The sequence below is a fragment of the Cryptomeria japonica genome, chromosome 3, assembly GCF_030272615.1.
Source record: "Cryptomeria japonica chromosome 3, Sugi_1.0, whole genome shotgun sequence".
NCBI lineage: Eukaryota > Viridiplantae > Streptophyta > Pinopsida > Cupressales > Cupressaceae > Cryptomeria > Cryptomeria japonica.
This window is the reverse complement of record NC_081407.1, coordinates 244,396,886-244,423,837: the sequence shown is the minus strand read 5'-3', so window position 1 is coordinate 244,423,837 and position 26,952 is coordinate 244,396,886. Positions and strand designations below refer to the sequence as shown.

General features: G+C 33.8%; 1 protein-coding gene across 1 annotated transcript in view; it reads left to right on the top strand.

The window, feature by feature from the left end:
- Positions 1-22,659, top strand: part of LOC131074413 (CBL-interacting serine/threonine-protein kinase 23-like) — an 81,105-nt gene extending 58,446 nt beyond the window's left edge. The window contains exon 5 of the mRNA XM_059217292.1: positions 22,160-22,659. Coding sequence (XP_059073275.1) covers positions 22,160-22,659 — 500 coding nt within the window. The remainder of the gene's footprint in view (positions 1-22,159) is intronic.
- The last annotated feature ends 4,293 nt before the right edge of the window (positions 22,660-26,952 follow it).

The window sequence follows — 26,952 nt, the reverse complement described above, 5'->3', positions numbered from 1 at the left end:
ATATTTTGATTAAATTGGGTTTTAGGAGTCTATAACCTAAAACCTATTTACCTTTAATAAAAATCATGATATCCTAAACACAAATACTTTTCACTTCCCTTCTCTTTCCTGAGCCCCCCAATATAAAACACTCAAATAACTAACACTACCATTACCACTTCCCCCACATGTGGGATACACAGTTTTAATCTAATTTGCTAGTGGGATGACTTACAAAGCATAAGAATATAACTACCTTGCGGGATGTGTACCACATGTTAGCATATATATCAACCATTATACATTATAATTGTAACACCCCATTTCTATTATTGAGATGTAGATCTCAACATCACTAGACTTCAACTATGTATTAGGGGGTGCATATGTTGTTCTTGTGTTTGTTGTCTTGGGTGTTGAACTATGTTTTAGTTTCATTGTTTTTGGTGAGTTTTAGTTGTGGTTGTTGTCCTTGCTTTGAATGGTGTGTTTGGACCATCCCCATGTTTCAAGATGAGGTTCCTTAACATGTCGATTTTTGGTGCTCAATATGATTTGAGGTGGCTATGTTATGTTTATATGCCTCGTTTATTTGAATGCTTTAGTTCATAAATGTGCATAAAATTATTTATGTTTTACTAAATGTGTTCGTTGATTATATGAGATCTTGATGCATTGAATTATATTTTTATGATGCTGGTCTTGTTGGGTGTTTATGATGTGCTTCAACTATATATGTATTGAATAGGTATTCTTGACATGTGCATTGAGTAGTTATAGGTACATGGTTATTTCTCCACTTGGCTATAGAGGTTTTAAAGAAAAATGCTCTTCAAAAGCGTTCTTTTGAAAATTTAAAATTTTGAGAGATTTGACTCAATTCAATTGTAAAAGCTTGGGAGTGAATTGGATTGAGGATGACAAAAGATTGCTTGATATGTGCGTGGATTCAACTTCATCCATTTTGAGGAAATTACAAGAAAGCCATTTTTTCAAATTTGAAAATGAGGGTAATTGTATTCTTTATCTTTGTATTTGAGTCCTTTTGCATAATGGATGCCATGCTCACCCTTAAGGAAACATTGGAATTATTTCTTAGAATGAAATTTGAAGCAAATAGAGTAGGATTTAATTTATTTAAAATTAAAAAAAATGACATTTTGTGCCCTTACCATGACAATTTTTTAAAAAATGATTGAAATTCAAAGTTTATTGCTTGAATTAGATGTTCACATTTTAACCAAAGGGACACTTTGTATTTTGAATTTCAAAATTTGAGAAAATTTGACCTTCATTAATAAAGTTTGCATAAAATTTTTGGTTTTTACGTTTGGAAAAATCTAAAAAAATTTAAATTTTGCAATTGAATTTGAATGCTTTAGAATGGAAGATTTGAAGACTCCACGATTTTTCATAATATGCCTTTTAAGACTATTGAAAAAATTATTGATCCAAATTTGTGCCACACTTGATGTATTTTAATTCTTGCCTTGGTTTTTGTGCCACACTTGATGTTGTGAGTATGAAGGACATAGGTGTTAGAGAGAAGTATGTAATAGCTTCCTACATTTGCTAGGGCACAAAGGGACCTAAGGATATCTTGTGCAGAAACCTCTTAACTAAGTGATAACTAAAGAAAGACACGAGAAATTAAAATGAACCATGATAACGGTGCACTATTATATTTGGAGTGCTTGTATGGACTTGGTATGAGTGTGGAAGACATTCTCGCTCTTGGAGCGCTATGACTTGTATGGTTGAGTAACCTCATCTTCTGTGAGGGGTGTAATTAATTCATCTTGGACAATACTTTAGGCCATTGCAATAAAACTCTTTACCACCTCTCTGGAATCTAGTCCTCTTTCCCATTGAGTTGCATTTGATGAGATATGGTACTCCATCCTTTTTGAGTGACCTTTACATGTAGTGTATGTTGCATGTTTACTCTGTGAAAGATGTGCATATAAGCACTTCAAGACGCAGCTTTAATCAAAATTAAGCTGAAACCGAAGTATTATACCCCAATGCAGGAGGATGAGGAGATCGTAGAAGTTCATGATACGATCAAAGCTAAAAGGACAAAATGCCTTTAATGGCCTTTATCCTTCGAACACCCTGCTTGATGAAATCAACATTTAATGATAGATTGTTGTCAGTTCTTTATGTTCTAGGAAAGTGGACCATTGAGTATCAAAGCCGAAAGATGTCCATTTTAAATGTTACTCAAGTCCGAATGACAGGACACAAGGAAACTTGTGACGGATTGAAATATGTAGAGGAGTTCTTAATATAGATAGCTTCACTGCAGAAACTTCAATACAAGCACAAAAATCATCTACAGACAAAGAGGAAGAAACTCAAGAAGAAATAGATGTTTCATACAAGTTTCTATAACCTCCATTACAGCTTATACAAGTATTTGAACAACGTGCCCTTTGCGTGCAAATCGAAGATGATTTACCAAACAAAATTAAGAATTGATCGCTCTACTACGGCCAAAAACATTCTAAACCCTTGATAGAAAATTCACCTAGACAAAAGCGAGCCAAAAACCTTACCTTGCTTGTGCAGAGATTGCTCCGGCGGGGGGGGCAGGGAGACAAGACGATCGCCTCTTGCTTCAGTTTGCTTTCAAAATGAAAATGCGTTGTGCTTTTATTTTTAATAAAATGCCCGTGGTCATCAGAATTTTGATGAACACAGGCATTTTTTTAAAAAAAATCAAATTTTCACACAATGCTCCATGTCCGTCGGAAACCTCCGTCGGAATTTGACCCCAAATGTATTAGTGCCACTTTAGTGGGCTTATGAATTTACATGAATATGCACACAAAGGAATGCCATGACTAGAAATTACCTTCTTTAGAGAAGGACTAGCTATAGTCACACAAATTATTGGTCTCTTAGGTCTTCTAGGGCCAACAAAGACAACAAGATTAAAAACTTAGTGCAACTTGTAGAAGAATGATTTGAAGGAACTTTCTTGACATTGAGTTGTGGGAGATTGGATGTGAGATGAGATTCATTAGTCACTATTGCATCAACTCTAGGAGAGAGTTAATTGAAATAAAGATAAGGTAGAGTAACATTAAGAAAGGTATCAATTATCTCATCCTTTGGCAATAAAACTTCTTCTGAGATGGAATAATTTTTACACGAGGGATGAAAGACATAGAGTGACATAGGGAAAGCCAAGTCACCATCACATGCATGAAAAGGAACATCATTAGTACGTTAAATAAAATTGGAAATAGAACTAATAAAAGAAGATAAAGAATGCACTTTGAAAAATAGTTAACTAATTTTTGTGTCATAAATTGTACACCCTTCCAAGGGTGGTACAATTCTACACTTAATCTAGCACTCGCCTTAGTGTGTTTGCATCTTGCATGGTAATTCTCCTTTAAGAATTTAATTAATCAATTTAATTAAATATAAATTCATATTTAATCACTCCCCATACCATGAAATTGGGAACTTTACCCTAAGTGTGCCGCTTTTTATTTTATTCCTCCAATGGATCATTGAATCATAAACCCTAATTATGTCCTATTTCAACCTTTAAGGCCTAATTTTGCATATCAAAACACCTCAAAATAAACTGTAACTTTTGGATTCGCTCTAATATCATCATATCTAATGACCTTGAAAATTTGGTGAAAAGTTTGTTGGACCATGTGCAAAGTGCACATGGTCCTCGAATTTTTTCCCAAAATTTTGGGAGCATAGTTCTATGATATTATAATGCTTAACCCCAAGAAATTGACATGAAATTAAAATCCTAGGTCATCCTAAAGATGAAATTAAGTCTAAATTAAGATCTAGGGTTTCATATATAAGATCTCCCTTTGTTCATTTGAAGGCAACTAAGATCAATTAATCTATCAATCTAAGAATCTAAGAGGAGGTTTTTGGAGCACAAGGAGCCTTCTATGTAGTAAAAGGTAAGCCTATGTGGAGTATTCAATAACATTCAACAATATTCAACAATATTCACTAATATTTCATCAAGCATTCATCATCAATTCGGAGCCTTGAAGACATTGAAGAAGAGTAGGAGATCATCGACTAAGGTTTGGCTTGTACCCCTCCCTTTGGCATTGGGTATGGTTTCATGTCATTTTCATGTCTTTGCATGAGCTTAATTAAATAAATTTACATATTTACATTCATTCTTTAGATCACTTTGTATCATTAATTTAAAGCATTTACTTTGTCAATTTTTAGCAATTAGGGTTTACTCTTTAGGGTTGCTCTAGATTGTTTACTTTCATCCAAGGGTCTTGCACACACACACAAGATTCTTGCACACACTATTTTACTATACAAATTGACTATTTGTAGAGGTAAAAATCACCAACACAGGAGTTTGACTAAGAAAAAACCCTATATAGCCACCCCAAAACCTCTCTTTTCAGTTGCAGGTGCAGAAACAGGTATCCAGAAGGAGTTTCAGATCAGGAAAGGCCATAAGTACCACCCAAAAGTCTCAGAATTTCTCAAAAATGTCAACAACAAGGGCATGGAACCCTTTTCCTACCTAGGATAGTGGCGTGGAGCCATGGTCCCCCTCAAAATCAGTGATTTTTGATAGTGTACAGGCTCATGGTCTCTAAATTGCATCCTCCCAGTTGTAGCTTTATGTCAAGTTCTTAGGGACAATGGAATGGCACCCTGGTCTTGGTCAGTTTGGCTCAGTTTTTAGCATGAGGTACACATCCAAATTCCTCCCCCTTCTTTTCTCTTAGTATCTCAATTTTAGATCTGCAAGTTTGTTCAATTTTAATTCATATATGCTTCATTGTTCATCTCCTAGTCTAGTGGATCATTAAAACCCTAATTTTTCTCATCGAATACAACAAGAGGAATAGAAACCCTAAGAGATAATCTTTGTCTCTTTCTTTCTCAGAAGAAGTAGCCAAAGTGATCTATATCACTGGGCTCTTTCATATTCCCAATGTGTTGGCTAAAGTGGGATTAGGTCCTAGTCACCCAGTCTTTTTTTTTCTTCCTCCACATTTTGGTGAGCCCGACATAAATCTAATCTTCTTTAATTCTGATTTCTATTCTCAGATATGAGTATTTTTTCTATTTCAAATTTAAATTTACATTTGCAAGTTCCAATTTCTTGCAAATTTAAAAAATTTAGAGGTTAATTTTTGCTTAAACCCTAATTTTTCAAAATTGAACTTGTGGATAGCTTAATTTGGATCATTAATTTCATATCTGATTTAGGAACATATTTCACTCATAAATTTCATTTTCCAAATCAACATTTAGAGTTCGTGCATTAGTTAAAATTTAACATTTTTTTCTATTCTGCATATGTTATCATTTGAAAGAGGAAAATTGCTGTCATGATGCATTCATTTCATAAATGTGATAATGTGTTAGCTTCCCTTGCTTCAATTTTTCCATCTTAAATAAACTCCTCCTATCTATGACAATATTTTAGTGCCTAAAAGAGTTGTTACCAACCCCTTCAAAAATATCCCATTCTCTAAGGATGAAGATTTGAAGAGTGATCTTGACAATTCTCTTAAAATATGCCCTTCCCATCTAGCTATCTTAGAGTTAAGAGGATGATATCATAAACACCTTTCTTAGTGTTACTTTACCTTCTTTACATGATGCCTCTAGAAGTGAAAAGGTATCAATGGACATTGACTTATCTTCTCCTAAATTTGGTCTTCCCAATGGGGGCATGGTAGTGCAACAAGAGGTTATGAGAATTTCTTTCATATATCTAATTCCTAGGCATGAATCTTTGGAAAAAGATTTTCATCTCCCTCCTAAAGAATACTCCCCTCATGGGGATCATTTTGTGCAAGAAGATGGTATTCTCTCTACGTTTCCTAGTGATGGAATTTCCTCTTTTGATTTCAACAAAATTCCCACTAGAGATGATGCATTAATGAGAAATGCTTCTCCTTGGCCTGAAGCTTGTGTAACCCATAAAGATGCCTTGGAAAAATAATATGAAATCATAATCAATTTCCTTAATTCTCTCTCCCCTAAAGATCCTATTGAAGACATTTTGAGACAAGAGGGTGATTTAAACATATGTTGTGATTCTTTCGCTCCTAAGGATGAAGAATTTATGAACAATGTTATCCCTTCTCCCAAAATTGGAAATAAAAATAAGGACATCTTTGTGCAAGATATTTCTAATACTTTTTTCAATGACCTCACTTTTTGGGATGAACCATTAGAAGAAGGTCTCTCTCTCAAAGGTGAAACTTTAGAGTGTAATGTTTATCCTTCACCTAGAGAGTCTATTCCCCATGTGTATCCTTTGATGATAAAGGATGAGATGACCTTTCCTACTAATACTCTTCCTTCTAAAACATCAACGCCTAGTCCTATTCTACCTCTTAAAATTGATCTTATCTATGATAAGAATTTTGTGCAATAAGAGACTATCAATAATTTTTCCAACAATCTTGTCTATTCTTCTTCTATAATTCATAAGGAAATATTTGAAATTCCTAAACCATCTTAAATAAATTTGATACATGTGAATGAAACACCTAATAATGCCCTTTTTATAGTTCAAGGTTCTTGTCCTTCTCAAAGTTCTCAATGTAAGCCTATCTTAGTGGTTCAAGATGGTTACGCTAATGATTCTTTTTTCACTCCTAAGAAACCTACTCTTCCACAAGAACCTCGCATATCAAAAACTCTTATCAAAGAGTATGATCTCATTGAACAACTGAAAGCTACTCCTCCAAATATTTCTATTTGGGATTTGGTTTAAACTTCACCTACTTATCATGGGATGTTACAAGATGCTTTATAAAACTTAGATGTATCACCTACAATGAAACCTAATAAGATAGCTTCTTTGATTGATCCTAAAAATAAACCCCTTATGATTGTCCAACATCAATATTATCTCCTTATGATTGTAGTTATTATCAACAATAGTGCTATAATATTAACCCTTGTGGACAATGGGTATAGCCTTCATTTTTGTGGTGTGGACTTATTTGATAAGATTAATGTAGATCATTTTCTCATCGAACCTACTTCTATTTCTATTTGAGTCTCCAGTAATGTTGCTAGACAATATTTAGGTGTCATATTCTTTCCTATTAAGGTAGGTCCTATTATTTTACCTACACCTATTCATGTCATACCTGATAATTTGACATATAACCTCCTATTAGGGAGAACTTGGATTCATAGCAAGAAAGTTGTCCCCTCAACTTTGAGTATGCAAGTCAAGTTCATTTATAACAATAATACATATACCTTGTTAGCTGAAAACATCCAAAACCATTAAAATCTAGATCTTCTTGTTCAAATAATTCCCATTCTTCTTTCAATCCTTCTACTTCTTCAAATACATCTATTTCCTTTAATTATCTTGTTCCTTCTAGTACTCCCGATTCTTCTACTCAATCGAAATCTCCTCTCGAGGATATCTTTTCTCCCAAAGGAGTTCTCTTAGATGATTATTGGGGATCTCTAGACTTGAACCCTACTTTTGTAGGAGAGTTTAGAGTATCTCGGAAATAATTTAAGACTGAGAATGAGAAATCTAAGGAGGAACCTAAAGAGAAACCCACTTTATCTAAAAAACTAAGTAACCACTTTATGGTTGCTTCTAATTCAAATAATTCTTCAAATCCTTCCTCTAATTCATATAGCACTGAGACCTATGAGGCATCACCATCTCTTTCTGATTTGGAATCTCTTTTTGGTCCTGGTTTTTATATTTTAGCTACGAGTGGCTATAATGGAAATGGTTGTGGCGCAAATGAACAAGGAATTAGAGTTCCTTTAGAACATAATAGACATGAAGCCTCATTTGGACTTGGATATAATCCCTCTAATCCCTCTAATCCCACCAAATCATCTAAAAGACCATCTCTCAATGTGAATGCTATATTTAGTACTGATGATCATCTCACCTCAATTAAATTATCTTCTACTTCTTTCAACACTCATCCACCTCATAAGGAAATCTTGGTGATGAACAAATCTCTTTACGAATCTTCTAAATAGATTTCTAATTCCACTTATGAGATTTTAACTTCTACTCATTCCAAAATCCCCTCTTCTAGGAATAAGGCTCTAACAAATTACACTTATCCCTCTTCTAAGATTTCTTGTTGTCAAGAAAAGTATGACTTAGTGGCCTATTATACTCCTATAAACTTCTCTCTTTCTAAAGAAATTTTAACATTCATCATCTTACACATTTTTTTAATCCTACTTATAGTAGAGCATTTACAATGTCATATTCAAATACCTCATTCAATCTATCATGTCTTTAAATAACATTAATAGCTATTATGTTGCTTATCATTATATGATATTGGTAGATCACTTACGGGGGGCTCATTGTCATTCATGATGGTACAATTTCATGTGCAATCATACATTTTGAAGAAGAATAATAGCCTATTTCTATCTCATCTCTTCTCCCTCTATATTGGGGGCAAGAGTGATTTAAAACATCTCTCCTTCTTAAGATTAAAATTTCCCCTTTGCAAAGTAGTGTCTTCTATAAGGATTTACTATTGATTATAGAGGTGTATTCATCTTTGAATTCCTTCTCTCATATTGGAACATGATAGACTTATAAAGCACTAAGATGGGGGGGAGTGAATCAGTGACATAAAAAACAATACTACTTTAAACACTGACTAGTAGATATACTTAGTAAGTTTACCAAATACTATGCATGCAATCCAAAATGATATTAAACCATCTAAAATAAGTGAAACATCCACCATAACACAAGTGTTTATATGTGGAAAACCCAAATGGGAAAAGCCATGGTGAGATGGGACTCACAAGTTATCTATCTGTAGTAATAGGTAACTGACCGGTTAAGGTCTACAAAAGTGCTCTGCTAGGAGAAAATCTTGTTAGGAGCTATAACCTATTAAAGGTGGTACCCTATTAGGAGTAACCTCAGTAGAGGATTTCAAAATCCAAACTAATGGATCACCTTGTTAAAGGATTTGTATAATGAAGCTTGTTAGAGCTTACCCGGTTAGGGGATTTGACTGTTGTAGTGATTAGAAAACAACAGGTGGTGTGATCTAGAAGTAGTACAACTTTCTTGAATAGATCCTCTTTTGTGCACTCAAAACTGCATCACCAACATATTCTGAAATGCCTTCAATAACTTAACAGTTCTATCTTCGCATCAAATTATCTCATAAGAAATAGTTCATCATAATGTCATTATATAGACATTTAGATTTCATCTCAGCTTAGAAATCATATCACAATTTCCTAGGTGCAGTGTATTTGGACAATCAAACACAACTCATTACAAATTACTGCCAAAATTTGGTAGTTAGGGTAACTGATCACACAATCAATGAATATCGGTTGGATCACTGATACTGGTTAGAGTTAACCATTTAAACATGTAAATCGATTGTCCTCCATTTTCTTCTTTGATAGTCTCTGCTAAATCTCCAAGTAGGTGCCAAGTCATTCCTACGTATACCAATTGTCTCCATGTATCGGTTTGACACTCTCTAAACCATCATAAATGAAACTTCCAATACTGGTTGCAATACAGGTAACTTTAGAAGTAATACTGGTAGACAATGTGAACATATCTATGTGTGTACTTGTTCCATCAATGACAACATATGAAGTCATTCATTACAATCATCATCAAGACAACAATATCCATCCCCCTTTGGCATTGATGACAACACTTGGAAAATTTTACAACTTTACAACTAAGTGTTCTTACAAAAATTGTACACATATTTCAACTCCCCCTTAACAATACATACAAAATTTTCATAACACACACATATTTCTACTCCCCCTTTGATAGCAATGCCAAATTAAAAAGTAAAATACATATATATATATAGCAAAATTTGCATCAAAAGTTTACTTATACAAAAATTTAAAAGTCTATATTAAGGAGTGTTCACTTCAATTTTCAAGAAAATATTACTGAAAGTAAGCTTCATTTGAGAAAAATCATTTTCTCATGTTTCGACTAAAGTGTCAGAAATCTCTGTGTAGAAAATTCTTCCATTGCATCAATTGTACTCATCTCTGGAGTAGCTAAAACCACTTCTACATTCTTATAATATCGCTGCAAGATGTCCACCTTCGGTCTCAATAAGTTCTTTAACTCTTTCAGGGATCAAAGTCTCTTTTCCTATTCAAAATCATAGACATCTAACCGATTTTTCAAATCATAAACAGATTTGCCAAAATCTAATACTGAATCCTATAAAGGTATGTAGGCATTACATATCTTTTCCAGTTCCAATTTTGTCTTTGTTCGCTGCTTAACTAAATCAACATAGAAAAATGAAACATTAGATGTGTAGGCTAGAATTCTACCTCATGTCTCAATAGATTTTCTCAAAAGATCTTTATTCAAGGACAAAGCAATCTTCCATGTATCAATATCTTTCATTATTTTTCCTCCTCTTTTCTTCCTGTAGTTTTTCTTATCCATAGTCTGAGTTTCTTCCTCAAGGGACTTGATTTGGTCAAAAGCATCAACAACCAACGAGCCTAGCTTACCAATAGGAGTTGACAAGTTTCCTATAGAAGTCTTTGGTAGAAGACTTGACAAAATGTCCATGACAGTTTGGATGGTTTCTGCTTCCTTCCTCTGTTCCTTAAGCCTATTCTTTTGTGCTCTGGATTGCATCACAGTTGCAATCTCCAATAATTCTGATGCACTCATATTCTCAACATCTATAGGACCTTTGATGCCAAATGAGTCATCACTATCATCATTCTGCTACTAGACTAATGCCTTTTTTGTTTCAGCAGATTTTTCCTTCCCATTTTTCTCTTCCTCTTGTTCTTTCTCCTTCTCTTGTTCAGAGGACTTCTCTGCAAATTTTGCAATGGGTTTCTCCTAAGTAGCCTGTGAAACCAGTGGGAGTTGTGATTTTACTGGTTGATCTTTTAATGGTGGGGGTGGAATATCCACACTTGGTTGAGTTGTCGGTATATCCACTGCATTAACATATGATTTAGTAATAACAGGTGGTTGCATATATGGTTCAATAATCTTCCCAGATAGATCAATGGTATCTTGTATGTCATCAACAAAGATAACTAGTTGGGAAGTAATGTCACCCTATTTCTTATCAATCTCTGGTGAAACAATTTCTTCTTCAACTGACTCTAGTTTTCCTCCAGTCTTTGTTTGATCACCATAATGAGACTTTGAATGCTCATGCATTTGTTGAACATTTCTGGTTATCTGATGAGTTCCTATTTCAATAGATTGCATCTTTTCATTCATTAACATCAATCTTCTTGTCTTAAAATGAATTTTTCTTTTATAATTATCAAGCAATGCTACTTATTCATCTTTAGACAAATCAAGAAAATATTGAATAAAAGTACTATCAATAATTTATTGATCTTTCTTCACAACTTCTTCCCATTTATTCAAAGAATAAAATATAAAGAATCATAAATATCCTTCTTAAGATCCTAAGGTAGTCGATTTTATTTACATAAGTAGCCAATTACCTATTGAACAATTTGTTCCTTCTAATCTTTATTAAATGAATTAAAATATTCTTTAACATTTTCAAATCTATTCCTTCCTAATGTCTTTACCATTCTCTCAAAATTAGTCACAGGCTTATAAGACAAAGCTTTAATGGGAATAGTCTACTAAGAGGTGGCTTCAACTAGTTTATCCTTCTTAGGAGTTGCCTTTACCTTCTTTGGCTCCTCCTCAGTGTCGGTATCATCAGATTATACTTGAAGAATCAGTTGTTGGCCTCTCTTCTTTGTTGCAGCATGCTTCTTTATGTACACCTTTGGTGTCAGTTCCTTTTTAACTTGGACACTTCATGTCACTCTAGTACTTGTTGACACCGGAGGCACTTGCTCAACCTTCTTCTTCTTCCCTTTCCCACTATTGGTTGGAGAACTACTAGTTTCAACTTTTGTAATTTTATCCTTAACAGTATCCATTCTTTTCTTCTTCTTGTTCACTAGAGATGCCAATAGGTTATTGGCATAACCAATTAGTAAGTCATAATTGACTTCATTACTCATGTCTTCCATTTCATCTTCTCTTGGTTCAATAGCTTCCATCAGACAAAAATCAATGGTGATTGTGAAAATGAGTGTTCTTAACAGCCTTAATGTTAGTCTTGATTTGAGTAGTTACTGGTAGGTCTTTAGACCATTCAATATCACCAGTTCCTGGTAGGAAATTCTGAAAGTAAGAGAATAAACCAATCGATAATTGACCAAATTTGAACTTCTGATTGCTATCCTTCTTAATTAACTGTAGATTCAACATCAATTGACTCCTTATGGCCTCACATAGGTTATAATATGCATTCTCAACAATCATTTTATAGGTTGTATGCACTGGTGTAGATGGCACATTGTTCAATCTACTGGAATAGAATATCTTAGAGCCTATAACCATAGTAGCTAGTTTAGCCATTGGGTCCTTCATGTTATTAATAGAAAATGCATGCCCATCAGAGGTAGATGAGGTTAAAGTGGTTACAGTCTCTTTAGAAATTCGCCTCAGCTTGGGAGCTTCATCGGTTGACCAAAGACCAGTCACAACATGGATAGATTCCTTGGTTATAGTATGAGTCCTTTCCAAATACATGTTTTCACCATGAAAATGACTAATAATGATTTTGATGTGTTCCTCTTTAAAATCCTCAAGAAAATAAGTTGCATTGTGAAAACCCTTCTCATAAACTCTAATATACTTGGGTTGAATCTTTTCGATCTTATCACAAAAGGATTTCAATTGAGATTAAATTGATAATGATCCTAAATCTTTGATTTTACAATCAATATAGCTAGACAAACCACCTTTTACAATGACACCATCAGGAACTTGAGATAAAGCATTGTAAGACACTATTTGTTCCGATTTCACAACCTCCATAGGTTTTGATGTGATCATTATTCTCTCTACTTTCTTAGATGATGAAGTCATTCAGATAAACTTGATTTTAAAAGGGATTTACAAAAAAATACATTAATTCCCGTGCGCTGCCTTGGTTGCCGATTGATTACTCAAATACACCAATTCCACCTTCACTAATCTTTAAATCAGGTTCAATCACGTAGTTCACATCACAAATTCATCTAAGACTGGCTAGCAAAACTCTCTTTGCTCTACAAGTGCTCAAGAATTCTCTTTCGAATGCATTTAGGGTAAAAATAACATAGTAAAACTTGCTTTTATCCTTTTTACCTATTGCATTAATTGATCGACCTCTAGGGTTACAAACCCTAATGCACCGCTTGATGATACATTCAATATAAACAGTTGTAAATACTGATTGATAAACTTTCAAGATACATTTAATATAAAGAGGTGTAAATACTAGTTGATAAACTTTCAAAAAACTAATTGACAAAGATATCAATATTTCACACATGATAACTCAAAATTCAAACTCTCTTACAACTCATCTTTCAAGGGGTCTAGAAGTAGATTTACCACTATGCTCCCCTTAGCCCTGTTGAAAGGATCAATTCACCAGTGTATGATTCTCCATACTGGGTGAAGGATTAGGTTCTTTTGTAGGTATATCATCACTCTTCTTTTTCTAGATTTTGTCCATCTCTTCTCTGGTTTCCTTAATATTTACCTTCTTCTTAACTTTCGGATCTACAAAATGATTAACTGGTTTTTTCTTCCTGGTTCTACAAAACTTCTCCATGTGTCTCGGTTTATGACAATAATAGTAGGCCATTCCAGATGATCTCCAAGGTCTTGCATTGCCTCTTCTAGTTCTCCTTCTATAATTCATAGCCACATGACCATAATTGTTACAAATGGTGCAAATGACATTAGTTACCTTTTCCATCTCAAATGGACTAAACCAGTTGACATAGAGTTTTTGCCAGTTCATGTTACCCTGGTTGTCATATGTTCTCCTCCAGTTACCATTAGGTCTTGGATTCATGTGAGGTACTGGATTATTTTATCCATATCTAGATTCAACTAATCTATGTCCATACATGTTGCATGTAAAACAATGACTTTCAAATCTCTTAGATGCATATCTAGTATTTTCATTGTAGCATGTATTCCCTATGGGTCTGTTTCTACACACATTTTCAATATCTCCAGGTTTATGATAGACAAAGCAAATAGGTTAAAAGACTTTCTTACCGGTAGGTTTGTTAGCCTTAGGAGTAGTTTTGTCCTTGTGAATGTTCCTCTTTGTTCCAGAAGACTCTCCTTTCTCAGATATGATAAATCCAAGTCCAAATGTATCTCCTTTCATCCTGTGTGATTGGATCTACTCATCCAACATGGTAGAACTTTTATTGAACTTTTTCAGCTTTCCATTAGCCTCAGTGAGTTCTCTAGTAAGATCTTCATTATGTTTTATAAGAGTCTCTCTTAGGGATGATGCTATTTCAAGATCTAGCCGCAAAGCCTCTTTTTCTTCTTTTTCTGCATGCCAATGTTCATGCAAAGTTGTATTCTCTTGTTTGATCTTAGAAATCTCATGATCTCTTTCTTTGACAAGGTCTTTAGCTTCCCTCCTAGCTTCCATCTCTTGACTCATGTGGATAGTTAGGGCTTCTAACTCTCTTCTCAGATTTAGATTTTCACCATTCAGTTTTTCAACTTCTTCAACTAATGCATCAGTGTTAGCTTCATCTGAAGAACTATTATCAGATATGTCCAATAGTTGTTTAGTCAACTCTCTCCTTTTGACTTTTAAAGCTTTAAATCTGACCCTTAGGGTTTCAAGCTCTTACTTGGTAGCTTCAAGCACTCTATCCATCTCAAAGTAGTTCATATCCCCCATGGTGGCTTTAGGGTTTCCTTCCAAGTGATTAAGCCTTAAGGAAGTTGGGCTCTGCTACCACATGATAGAATTATAAAGCACTGAGAGGGGGGGTGAATCAGTGACACCAAAAAAATACTACTTTAAATACTGACCAATAGATATACTTAGTAAGTTTACCAAACAATATGCATGCAATCCAAAATGATACTAAAACATCCACAATAAGTAAAACATCCACCATACACACAAGTGTTTATACGTGGAAAACCAAAATGGGAAAATCTGCGGTGAGATGGGAATCACAAGTTAACTATCTGCAGTAATAGGTAACTGACCGGTTAAGGTCTACAAAAGTTCTCTGCTAGGAGTGAATCCTATTAAAGATCCCAAAGCTCTTTTAGGAGCTATACCCTGTTAAAGGTAGTACCCTGTTAGGAGTAACCTCAGTAGAGGATTTCAGAATCCAAACTAATGGATCACTTTGTTAAAGGATTTGTACAATGAATCTTGTTAGAGATTACCTGGTTCGGGGATTTGACTGTTGTAGTGATTAGAAGACAATAGGTGGTGTGATATAGAAGTAGCACAACTTGCTTGAATAGATCCTCTTCCGCAGACTCAAAACTACATCACCAAAATATTATGAAATCTCTTCAACAACTTAACACTTCTATCTTTGCATCAAATCATCTCATAAGAAATGTTTCATCATAATATAATTATATAGACATTTAGATTTCATGTCCGCTTAAAAATCATATCATAATTTCCTAGGTGCACTGTATCTAGACAATCAAACATAATTCATCACAAATTACTGCCAAAATTTGTCGGTTAGGGTAACTCATCACGACTGGTGATAACTCATAACACAATCAATGAATACCAGTTGGAACACCGATACTAGTTAGAGTTAATCATTTAAACATGTAAATTGATTGTCGTACATTTTCTTCTTTGATGGTCTCCATTGAATCTTCAAGTAGGTGCCAAGTCATTCGTGCATATATCGATTGCCTCCATGTACCAGTTTGACACTCTCTAAACCATCATAAACAAAACTTCCAATACCGATTGCAATACTAGTAACTTTACAATGTGAACATATGTGTGTGTACATGTTCCATCCATGACAACTTATGAAGTCATTCATTACAATCATCATCAAGCCAATAGAACAAGCATCCCTAATGGGGATCTTAAGTACATATACTTAATTAAGACCTCCTCCTTGGTGTTGGAAGTCTTTGATCACTCATCAAAATTTTCCCTTCATTAAGTAGTATATTTTATAATAAACCCTTCTAGTTTGTGCATGTGCATATCCTTGATGAGGATCTCTTGCCTTCTTTTAGAAGACTGTTTCTATAAATAATCTCTTTGATGTCATTTCAATCCACCATTCTTTTCCAATTTCCTATATGGAGTTGCATTTGTTTCCATTTAAATCTTTCATCTTATGTTAAAGAGCTCTCAAATCCTCACACTCTTTGTTGTGTTGGAATTGAGGTTTAGTCGTCTGTCTTACCAAATGAATCTCTGTTAGTTTTTGGTCATGTATCAAATCTTCTTGTGACCATTTTTCATCAATATTCTTTCACAATTCGATGTGGTAAACATGATTCCCTATTTCAACTCACTAAAATTAGCAAGCCAAAATAGGGGGGCATAAGGCTACCCTCGAATTTTCATCACCTTCCTTAGTAAGCATTTAGGTTATTTTCTCTAACCTGTGGTTTTGTAGGGTGTGGTTCCTAACTCTGTACTACAGATACCGTTGGGGGCTTCATTCGACAACTTGTGGATATATCATTTTTCATGAATGTTTACTTTTCTTTACTTTAGCTTGCATATGCATGTAGTGTCATATGACCGCTAAAGTGGGGGCTAAATGTAGTGTCGTAAATTGTACACCCTTCCTAGGGTGGTACAATTCCACACTTAGTTTAGCACCTGCTTTAGTGTGTTTGCAGCTTGCATTGTAACTTTCCTTTAATCATTTAATTAATCAATTTAATTAAATCTAAATTCATATTTCATCAGCCCCCACATCATAAAATTGGGCCCTTTACCCTTAGTGTGCCCCTTTTTTATTTTATTCCAATGAATCATTAAATCATAAACCCTAATTATGTCCTATTTCGACCTTTAAGGCCCGATTTTGCTTATCAAAATACCTAGAAATCAGCTGTAACTTTGGGATTCTCTCTAATATCATCATATAGAATGACCCTGAAAATTTGGTGAAAATTTGGTCGGACCATGTGCAAAGTGCACATGGTCCTTGGTTTTTTTCCTAAAATTTCAGGAGCATAATTCTATGATATTATAATGCTTAACGCCAAGAAATTGGTGGAAAATTCAAATCCTAGGTCAGCCTAAAGATGAAATTAAGTCAAAATAAAGATCTAGGGTTTCATACATAAGAGCTCTCTTTCTTCATTTGAAGGCAACTAAGATCAATCTATCTATTGATCTAAGAATCTAAGAGTAGGTTTTTGGACCACAAGGAGCCTTCTATGTAGTGAAAGAGAAGCCTATGTGGTGTCTTAAACAATATTCAACAATATTCAACAAAATTCAACAACATTTCTTTATGCACTCATCATCAATTAGGAGCCTTGAAGACATTGAAGAATAATAGATCACCGACTGACGATTGTCTTGTACCCATCCCTTGGGGGTTCGGTATGGTTTCATGTTATTTTCATGTCTTTGCATGAGCTTCATTACATTAATTTATATATTTACATTCATGCTTTAGATCATTTTCCATCATTTATTTAGATCATTTACTTTGTCAATTATAAGAAATTAGGGTTTAATCTTGAGGGTTGCTCTAGATTATTTACTTTCATCCTAGGCTCTTGCACACACACAAGATTCTTGCACAAATTATTTTACTATATAAATCGGCTATTTGTTGTGGTGGAAATCACCAACATAGGGGTTTGAATTAGGCAAAACCTTATATAGCCACCCCAAACCCTCTCTTTTCAGTTGCAGGTATAGAAACAGGTACTTGAAAGGAGTTTCAGGTCAGGAAAATGCATAAGTACCACCCAGTAGTCTCAGAAATGCTTAACATTATCAAGGACAAGGGTGTGGCACCCTGAACCTGCCCAAGATAGTGGCATGGCCCCAAGGTCCCCCTCAAAATTAGTGATCATTGACAGGGTATAGGCTCAAGGTCTCAGAATTGCATCCTCCCAGTTGCAGCTTTTTGTCAGGTTCTCAAGGATAGTGGCATGGCACCCTAGTCTTGGTCAGTTGGGCTCATTTTTTAGAATCGGGTACACATCTAAATTTTTCCCCCTTCTCTACTTTCAGTATCTCAATTTCAGATCTGCAAGTTTGTTCAATTTCAGTTCATATATGCTTCATTGTTCATCTCCTAATCTATTGAATCCTTCAATCCCTAATTTTTCTCATCACATACAGTAAGAGTTATAGAAATTTTAAGAGATAATACTTGTCTCTCTCTTTTTCACAAGTAGCGAAAGTGAGCTATCTCCCTAGGCTCTTTCGTATTCTCAATGTGTTGGCTAAAGTGGGATTAGGTCCTAGTCACCCAGTCTCGCTTTTTTCACCTCCACGCTAATATAAAGAAGCAATGTATAAATGAATATGTTGAAGGCCAATGTATCATTTAAAAATTAATGACATGGAATGGGGATCGATCCACTGCCCCAACTTTTTTTTTTGGAAGAAAGGGGAAAGATTTTAATTGTTCATTTTTTTTTCTTTTAGGGGAGGATATTGAATGACTAAAGGAATGATAAACAATTATTTTCAAAATAATACAAATGAATTGTTCATGTCATGTTCACCAAAATGTAATGGAAGAAATTTGTTACCTCCAAGATGATGGATCCTAGAGAACAAATTGAACCTCTAATACCTCTTCTATAATGGCACTTAGGGTGATCTTGGGGATAAAATGAAAAGGTAATCTTTAATAGATTGCAAATGAGACTCTCAAATGACTCTATTGAGTCTCTATCCATGTGATGAGCACGCGTAATTGAGACACCAACGCGACATGTTGTCATCCTGTACGAACGAATCATAGAAGTCATACGAGAGCGATAAATTTGATAGAAATACTACAAGAATTATATAATAACAAACGAAATAAATAGTACAGAATACAAAGTACTAAAATAAAGTGACAAAAGATGAGGGAAGCTTACAATCGGTCCATGATTGAAGCCTCCCACAAAATAATTTCCTTCTTGCAACTATAAACCTGCACATAAGGACTAGGGAAAATGTTGGGGGTTGTGTTTAGAGGCCTACCTCAGTTATACCCCCGTTTTTGGTGTTTTGACCTCCATAGACAACCAATATAGATAGATAGATCAAAAGATAAATAGCTACAATGATAAAATGATTAAATAGATAGGGGATGTGATAAATCCCAAGATGCTCAAAGACAAGATAGATAAAATGATAGAAAATTATTAGCAAAGAGGTTTGAGAAAGCCAAGAGAGTTGCAAATGATTATTGTGAGAGCTTGAGAGTGTTGTAGAAAACTAGAGACTGTTGTAGCAAGTGAGAGAGGGCAAGGGAAAGTTGTGAGAGCAAAGAGAACCAAGGATATTGTATGGAAGAACTAGAGAGATTCAAAGAAGAGAAAAGATGGATTTAAAATGAGAGAATGGGAGGGAAAGAAGAGGTTGGCGAGCCGTTTGAAATATTTTGAACCATTTCCACCAACCAAGATAGGTGACAAGTGTCGAAATGCACAGAACTGACATTTGAATGTTAAGATGTTGCAAGAGAAATGCACAATGCGCGAATGTCCATGCAATGCACTAGTGCCTAGACAAATCATGCTAAAAAATAATAAGTGACAAGAGAATCACAAGGCTACCATGAAACAGAAGTTGAAGGATAGTTGCTGAAAGGTGTCTTGAGCATCATGAGAGGGAAAAAGTTGATGCAAGGGCTGAAATAAGCCTACTCAAATGCTAAGGCAATGGACACTAAAGTGGCTACAAAATTGTACGTGGAATTGCAAAGGGGTGTGGAATTTTTGACTCTACAGTTTATGTTAATGAAATTTTATTAAAGACTACTAAACATATGCATTAAAAATGAACTTACTAATATGTGCATTAGACATAAGATTTATTTAAATTTATAATTGATTTTTAAAAAAATTATCCCATCATAATTAATCTTTTAACATCTATATTATTTAAAAAAAAAATCTTTAGAAATCCCTCTTTTACTCATAATGATTTATTTAATCCATAAGAAAGTCTATCTAGCCCTTAGAATGTATGAAACATATATCATAATATTTTTATAATATATAAAGAAGAATTATATCTTGATACATTTTAAGGAGTTGAAAGAAGTTTCTTATAATCTGGACTTCCTATTTACAAAACAAAAAGTGCCAACAAGTGCAATAGCTATAGGGGAGAGGGATGAATAGGTGAGTGGGTACCAATACATGCTATGGTACTTGGACAAAATGAGACCAATAGTGATGCCCTAAATATGTCATGTCAATGCTTATCCCCGAAAAAGTACCTTTAAAATTCAAAAAATAACTAATCATGTGATGGCACATCAGCTCACAAGTAAACATGACTTAAGGCACATCTATTGGTCAATTCACAATTTGGGACCATTTTAGACACCTTCACAAAAATGCATGCTGACGTGGCATCATATTTGACCATGTGGACTTGAAACAAATTTTTTAAGTAGAAGACTTGACAAGTAAGCTGTTGTATAAGAACCACTCCCCTAAAGAAAAAAGAATGCCTAATCCCTAAAAAGATATGAAGAAGACTAAATATATTTTAAAATTATATATATTTAAATTTGGAGCTTAAAAGAACCCATTAGCCACCTCTTCATTTTCTTACTAAGATATGGTTCAGCATAATTTACAAAGGAAACAAATGCTGGGGAAGGTGAAAAAAATTATGTGGATGAGGCAGTACTAGTAATTATATAGCGTCTCAACGTAAAGCATTTAAGTCAACAACAAAATGATTAGCAACCTGCCCTTATAATTAAACAATTAATTTAAACTGACCAAATCAATATGAATAAAAAATATAAAATTTAATTGGCATCTCTAGAACGTTTATTTAAAAATGTAGGTTAATGATTAAAAAATATTCTCTTGATTTTGGTAATATAATCCAAAGGAGTTACCAATCGCCATTGGGTGCACAGTGGCACCTCTTCAGTTAAGGAAGACCAATGTTAATATTTTGATTGCTTGACTAAATGATCACATTTATCAGCATTAGAAAATTGTGGCGGAGGTGTCAACTGTGATAGGAGATTATGTATTAGAAAAACTCATAGGGAAAGGTGTGTATGCCAAAGTATACTTGGCAAGAGATTCCAAAACTCATAAAATCTTTGCAATAAAATGCTTGCTGAAAAAGAAAAAAGGAATACCCAAGCGTATAGAGAAAGAAATCAGAGCCATGAGATGTCTAAAGCATCCAAACGTAGTGCGTTTGCATGAGAATTATGTTTACCTGGTCATGGAGTATGTACCAGGGGGTACATTGACTGATCTCCGGTACCATTTTTTTTTCTATATTATGAAATAGTGTTACACATATTTAAAAAACTGGTGATTATGGACACTTCAAAAAAGTTTTTATTATGTGAGAGTAAGAATATTATAAAAAACATTTATTTTATTAAATAGAAATATATAAATGATCAATTCATACTTTTTTAAATTGGAATGTTATTTTTCATTAAAGATATTAGATTTTTACAATCTATAATACTGCTCATTACTATTTCTGAATTTGATTGTGTCAAAAAATTTTATATCAATATTACAGATCAAAGATAATAGAGATGTATAAAAAAAAACAATGATTAATAACATTTATGTAAATCAAATTCACAAAAAAATAATCACGAACAATACTATTTTCTAGCTATAACAGTTTACTAGTTCTAAGTAATCTAATATACCAAATTCAGAAGTCCACTTCATATACTTTTTTATATCAATTCTATAGATTAATTAAATATATTGTTTCAATATTAAATATTAATTAATGTTTTTTTTAATTTTATTTAATATTATTTTTTATTAATGATATTTAGATTAAACAATTTATAACACTATTCATTGGTATTTTTGAATTTAAATGTATTAAGAGTTTTTTGTGTCAATATCTCAGATCAAAGCTAATAGAAGTATATTCTTAAACAATCAAATTTAAAAAATAAAGATTAATATTATATTTTAAAAAATAACTATGATAAACATATAGTTTATAATTTAATTAAAAGAATTACGAAAAATTAGAAATTGGAAAAGAAAATGAGAATGCTTCTTATTTCATAAACTTATTTATATCATTTCTGAGGATTAATTAAGTGCATTGTTTGAATATTTGTCCTCTTAAATTTAAAGGTGAGAAGCTTGAAGAGAAACAAGCAAGATTATATTTCCAGCAGCTGATCTGCGCATTACAATACTGTCACAAGAAGGGAATGTTTCACAGAGATCTGAAAACAGACGATCTGTTAATAGACAGTAATGGCGCTCTAAAGGTCTCTGACTTTGGTCTATGTGCGTTACAGACAAAAGAAGAAATGGACAGAAAATTATTACAGAAGACAATGTGTGGGACTCTTTCCTACGTTGCTCCAGAGATGTTTTACAACGAAGGTTATGATAGTGCAAAGACAGATATATGGGCATGTGGTATTCTTTTGTACACTATTTTGACGGAAGTTCTTCCATTTGAGAATGCTAATAAACCACAGCTTTTGAGACAAATCATGGCTGCTAATTTTAGTTGTCCTGATTGGCTTAGTGAAGAAGTGCGGGCTATCTTACATGAGATTCTTGAGCCCGAACCTCGAAAGAGGATTACCATAATGGAGCTCAAATGGTTCAAAGAAAGTTAGGGAAAATGCTGATGATGATGCTGATGCTGATGGTGAGTACTTGTTTGCTACTAATTTTTCACCTTCTAAGGATGTTGAGAACTTGGATAGTATTGAGAAGAAGCATGAGAATGATGAAATTTTAAGTGTTACAAAGGTTTTTCTTTTCATATATCATTGACTATGGAGAAGGAAATGAAAGGGAGGAGAGTTTTGCTGGTATATTGTTTTTTGTTTTTTTTGATATGTCATCGATTATGGAGATGGGAAATTTAAGGGAGGAGAGTTTCAGTGTTGGAAAGGTTTTTGATGATATATCAATTATAGAGAGGGGAAATGAAAGGGAGAGGATTTTTAATGTTACAAACGGTTTTGATGATATATAGATGATTATAAAGAGGGAAAACGAAAGGGAGGAGGACAGTATCAATGTAAAAAAAAGTTTTGATGATATATCATCGACTATGAAGAGGAGAAATCAAAAGGAGATTTTTAGTGTTGCAAAAGGTTTGATGGTACTAACTACTATGGAGAGGGGAAATGAAAAGGAGGAGAATTTTATTGTTACAAAGGGTTTTTGATGATATATCACCTATTATGTAGAGGTAATATGTAGAGGTAAAATGAAAGGGAGGAGAAATTTTGTTGCTTGTTGTGAAGACTTTTCTTAAGAGAATAGTTCTAATGTTTGGGAATATTAGGGGAATGATTTACAAGGAATTCATTATCAAATGATTTACATTTGTAGGGGCCTTTATGTTTACATGAATAAGTTTACTTTAAACATTCTAAAACTTCTTCCAAAAAAATGTTTCATTTCATCAATGTCTATCTTTTGAAACTATGTTTCTTTGTGTTGAAGCCTCTTGTTGTTAGTGTAGGTATATATTCTCTTAGTGGGATATTTTTTTTCCCTTTGTTGATCTTGATAAAGTGAATTTAGTTAATTAATAACTAGGAAGTAAGGTATTAAGGTGTCACCATCCTTAAATAGAGAAATTTTTACTATTTTTAGACTACTTAATGGTCACTCCCTATTGGTTATATTTTTCACCTCCAGTCTTTCCCTAGTTCTCTATAAACTCACTAACCAGATTACATTCATTAGGATTCGTGTGTTTCGACCTATCATCATTTCACCAACCTATGTTATGCTTTATTTTCTTAGTGGGGTATTCATTTCCCCTTAGTCATATATTTTTCATAAAGTTTTATTAAAATTTACTACATTAATAAACTTTGTTTGATTAATTAGTAGTAATGATATAAGGTGTTGAGTGCCACCAATATAAAAGGGAGGAGCATTTACTATTTTTAGACTACTTGGTGATCACTCTCCATTGATTTTCTAGCTCCATTCTCTCTCTAGTTCTAATATAAGTTCACTTTCTAACTTGTATTTAATTTATTACCTTGCATAAATTATGAGGTTCTTGCATAGGTTGGCATACATGTACATTGATGCAGGAATCATTCTTGCATCGATTTTTTTTTATCTCTTAATACAATATTGTTATATTGACATCTTAGAATAATGGACCTATAATTTTGTTATTTTATTTATAATTATTTTTAACTTATTCCTCCCATGGAAAGATCTTGGTTATTCATATGTTTTATATTTCTAGCACTTGAAAAATGCACGTTGGATTTGTTGGCACGAGACATTGCATTGATGACCAAATGTTGTCATTGATGGCAATTGGCAACTTGAGTCAGACATCCAATCCGTAGTTCATGATTCCTTCATTTCAGAAGATTGATTGAGCTCCAATATGGTCCCGTAAGAAGAATAGTGTATCCAACAGAGTGTATAGTTTAGTGGTTAGTGGATTATTTTGGTTGAGTATTTTGCCTTGTGGATCCAGGAGATCTATTATGAATACAAAATTTACCTTATTCTAGGATTGTGATCTCTTGTGTTAAGGTTGGTGTTGGTTAGAAGATCCAGTAGATGGTTTTTCTAGTATAACAATGTTTTGGTGTAGTAGCGTGTGAAGATTCATTGTGCGAAATGTGCAGAGTAATTTTGATGGTTGTTTATGTGTTCGAAGTCGATGAGTTGACATATGGGGAGCATGTGGACATCTTGTTTTGGTTTGCTTAGTTGTTTTTAGATCGAATTAAGTCGACTTGGGTAACATATTTCATGTTGCATATTATACGGTTTTGAGGCTGACATGGAATTGACTTAATTTGAGGATGTGGATATATTAACATGATTAATATGATCATTTAACATATTGATGATGATGTAAGGAGAATGTATGAGTGATTGTGCGCAATTTCACTTGCGCGGTTAAGAGATTTCTACTCTGGTATGTAATAGACCAGAGCATAATACAATAGTGTGCTAGAACTGTATTTTGGCATTTGAAGATGCTATCTATTAGTTTATTTAATCAGTTATCATTTGTAATCATTTGTAGAACAATGAATCCTCCGTAGTTTTAGCCCTCTCTTTGTAATTAAACACTAAGCGCTAGGCAGTGTGCCTGAATGAATGTGCATTTCCCTTGTAATATTATTATACTCTTGATCACAATATTATAATACTATGGGTCTTAATCCCACCATGGTTGTTTCCTTAACTGGGTTTCTACGTAAAAATCTTGGTGTTATGGTGTTGCTGGTCTTGGCTTTGTGTTTCTACATTTACTTTACTTTATTTTCATAAAGTGGTTGTATGATTAGGTTATTAAAATTAAATTTGCTAAACACTAATTCACCCTCATCCCCCCTCTCATTGTTCCCTTGATTCCAATAATTGGTATCAGAGCCTAGCTCCTTGGAAGGAGCCTAACAACTTGAGGGAGATTCAAGAAGGTGTCTTAATGGATTCTAGTGGTCTTAGACAATAGCTGCTTGTTGCACTTGATGATTTTGATCATTCCAAAGCCAAAGTCTAGGAATTGAAAACAAATCTAAAAGATGCTGAAAACTTCATTTGTTGGAAATTGACAATCATTGGATTCAGATATTGTCATTGATGGAAACATGGTAACTTGGAAACAAGATTTATAAGGAAGCATACACTGGCATTCACCTGTAGACACCGACATTAGAGAATCTAGGGTTACATTCTCACCGACGCTGACATCCAACACTTCAATGAAGCCAACATCAGGCTTGGACCCAAAGGATGTTTTATTTCTAAAATCATTTTGTAATTATTGTATAAGGCCGACATTGTAAATCTTTAGTAATACATTGTAAGCTGACATAAGGCATATTGTTTGTGAAGGGTATATAGGTGATTTTTCTAAGGTCATTATAGATATAGCAGGAAAAAGATTGTCATAAGCATATAGGAGACTGTGTAATGTGAAGTATATGTATGTAGACCATTTGTATGTGAATGTTATATCATGAAATGATCTGTAGATAGCTTGGAAAGAGTTCTTGGAGGAAAGGATATACCAATAGAAGTGTTCAGGGTTTATGAACAGGTATAGAGAAGAACTATAACCAGAACTTTTTTTGGCATAGCAAATGCATTTTGTGAGTTCATTATTACTGTTTTATTTCAGCAGAAGCTTGTAGTTAGTGAGACTCTTTTGTGATGACTAGTGAGCCTTCCTACATGTGTAGACCCCCATTTTATGTAATATCCTTTCATATGGCAAGTGAACTGATATTGTGGGTCACAAATCCCACCGTGGTTTTTCCTTTTTGATGTTTTCCACATATAAATTCTATGTGTTATGGTGCTCATTTATGTGAATGGTTTATTTGCTTCAAGTTATATATTTCTTCATTTACCGGTTTATATATGTATGTTATAAAAGGGTAAAATCATATCTTACCGACAGAACATCGATTGATCCCCCCCTCTCAGTGTTCTTGGATCCCAACAATTGGTATCAGAGCCTGGTTCTTTGGAAGAAGTTTAACAGCTTGGGGAAGATCCTGAAATCGGAATCATTGAAAATGGCTATGGAGAAGAAACTTGAGATGGATCTTGAGGATTATGATGCTAAAAGGATGAAGAATTTTAAATTGCAAGATGCATTGAATTCTACTAATGAACTCATCCTTATCCTGCAAGAAAGGTTATCATTTTCTCAAGCCAAGAGAAAGGAACTTTTGCGAAACCAAGATGATGAAGAGAAAAATGCACTTAAGGAATAATGTTACACAGTAAGTCAAGCAAACATGCTCATAAAAAATGAAATGCAAGACATGACTATGAGGTTATCACAAGATATTGAGGACAGAAAGAAGAAGGAAGAAAATCTTGTTATATCTCTAAAAAACAAATTTGATGAATGTGGCAGATTGACTCATGAGAATAATCTGTTGAGAATTGATTTG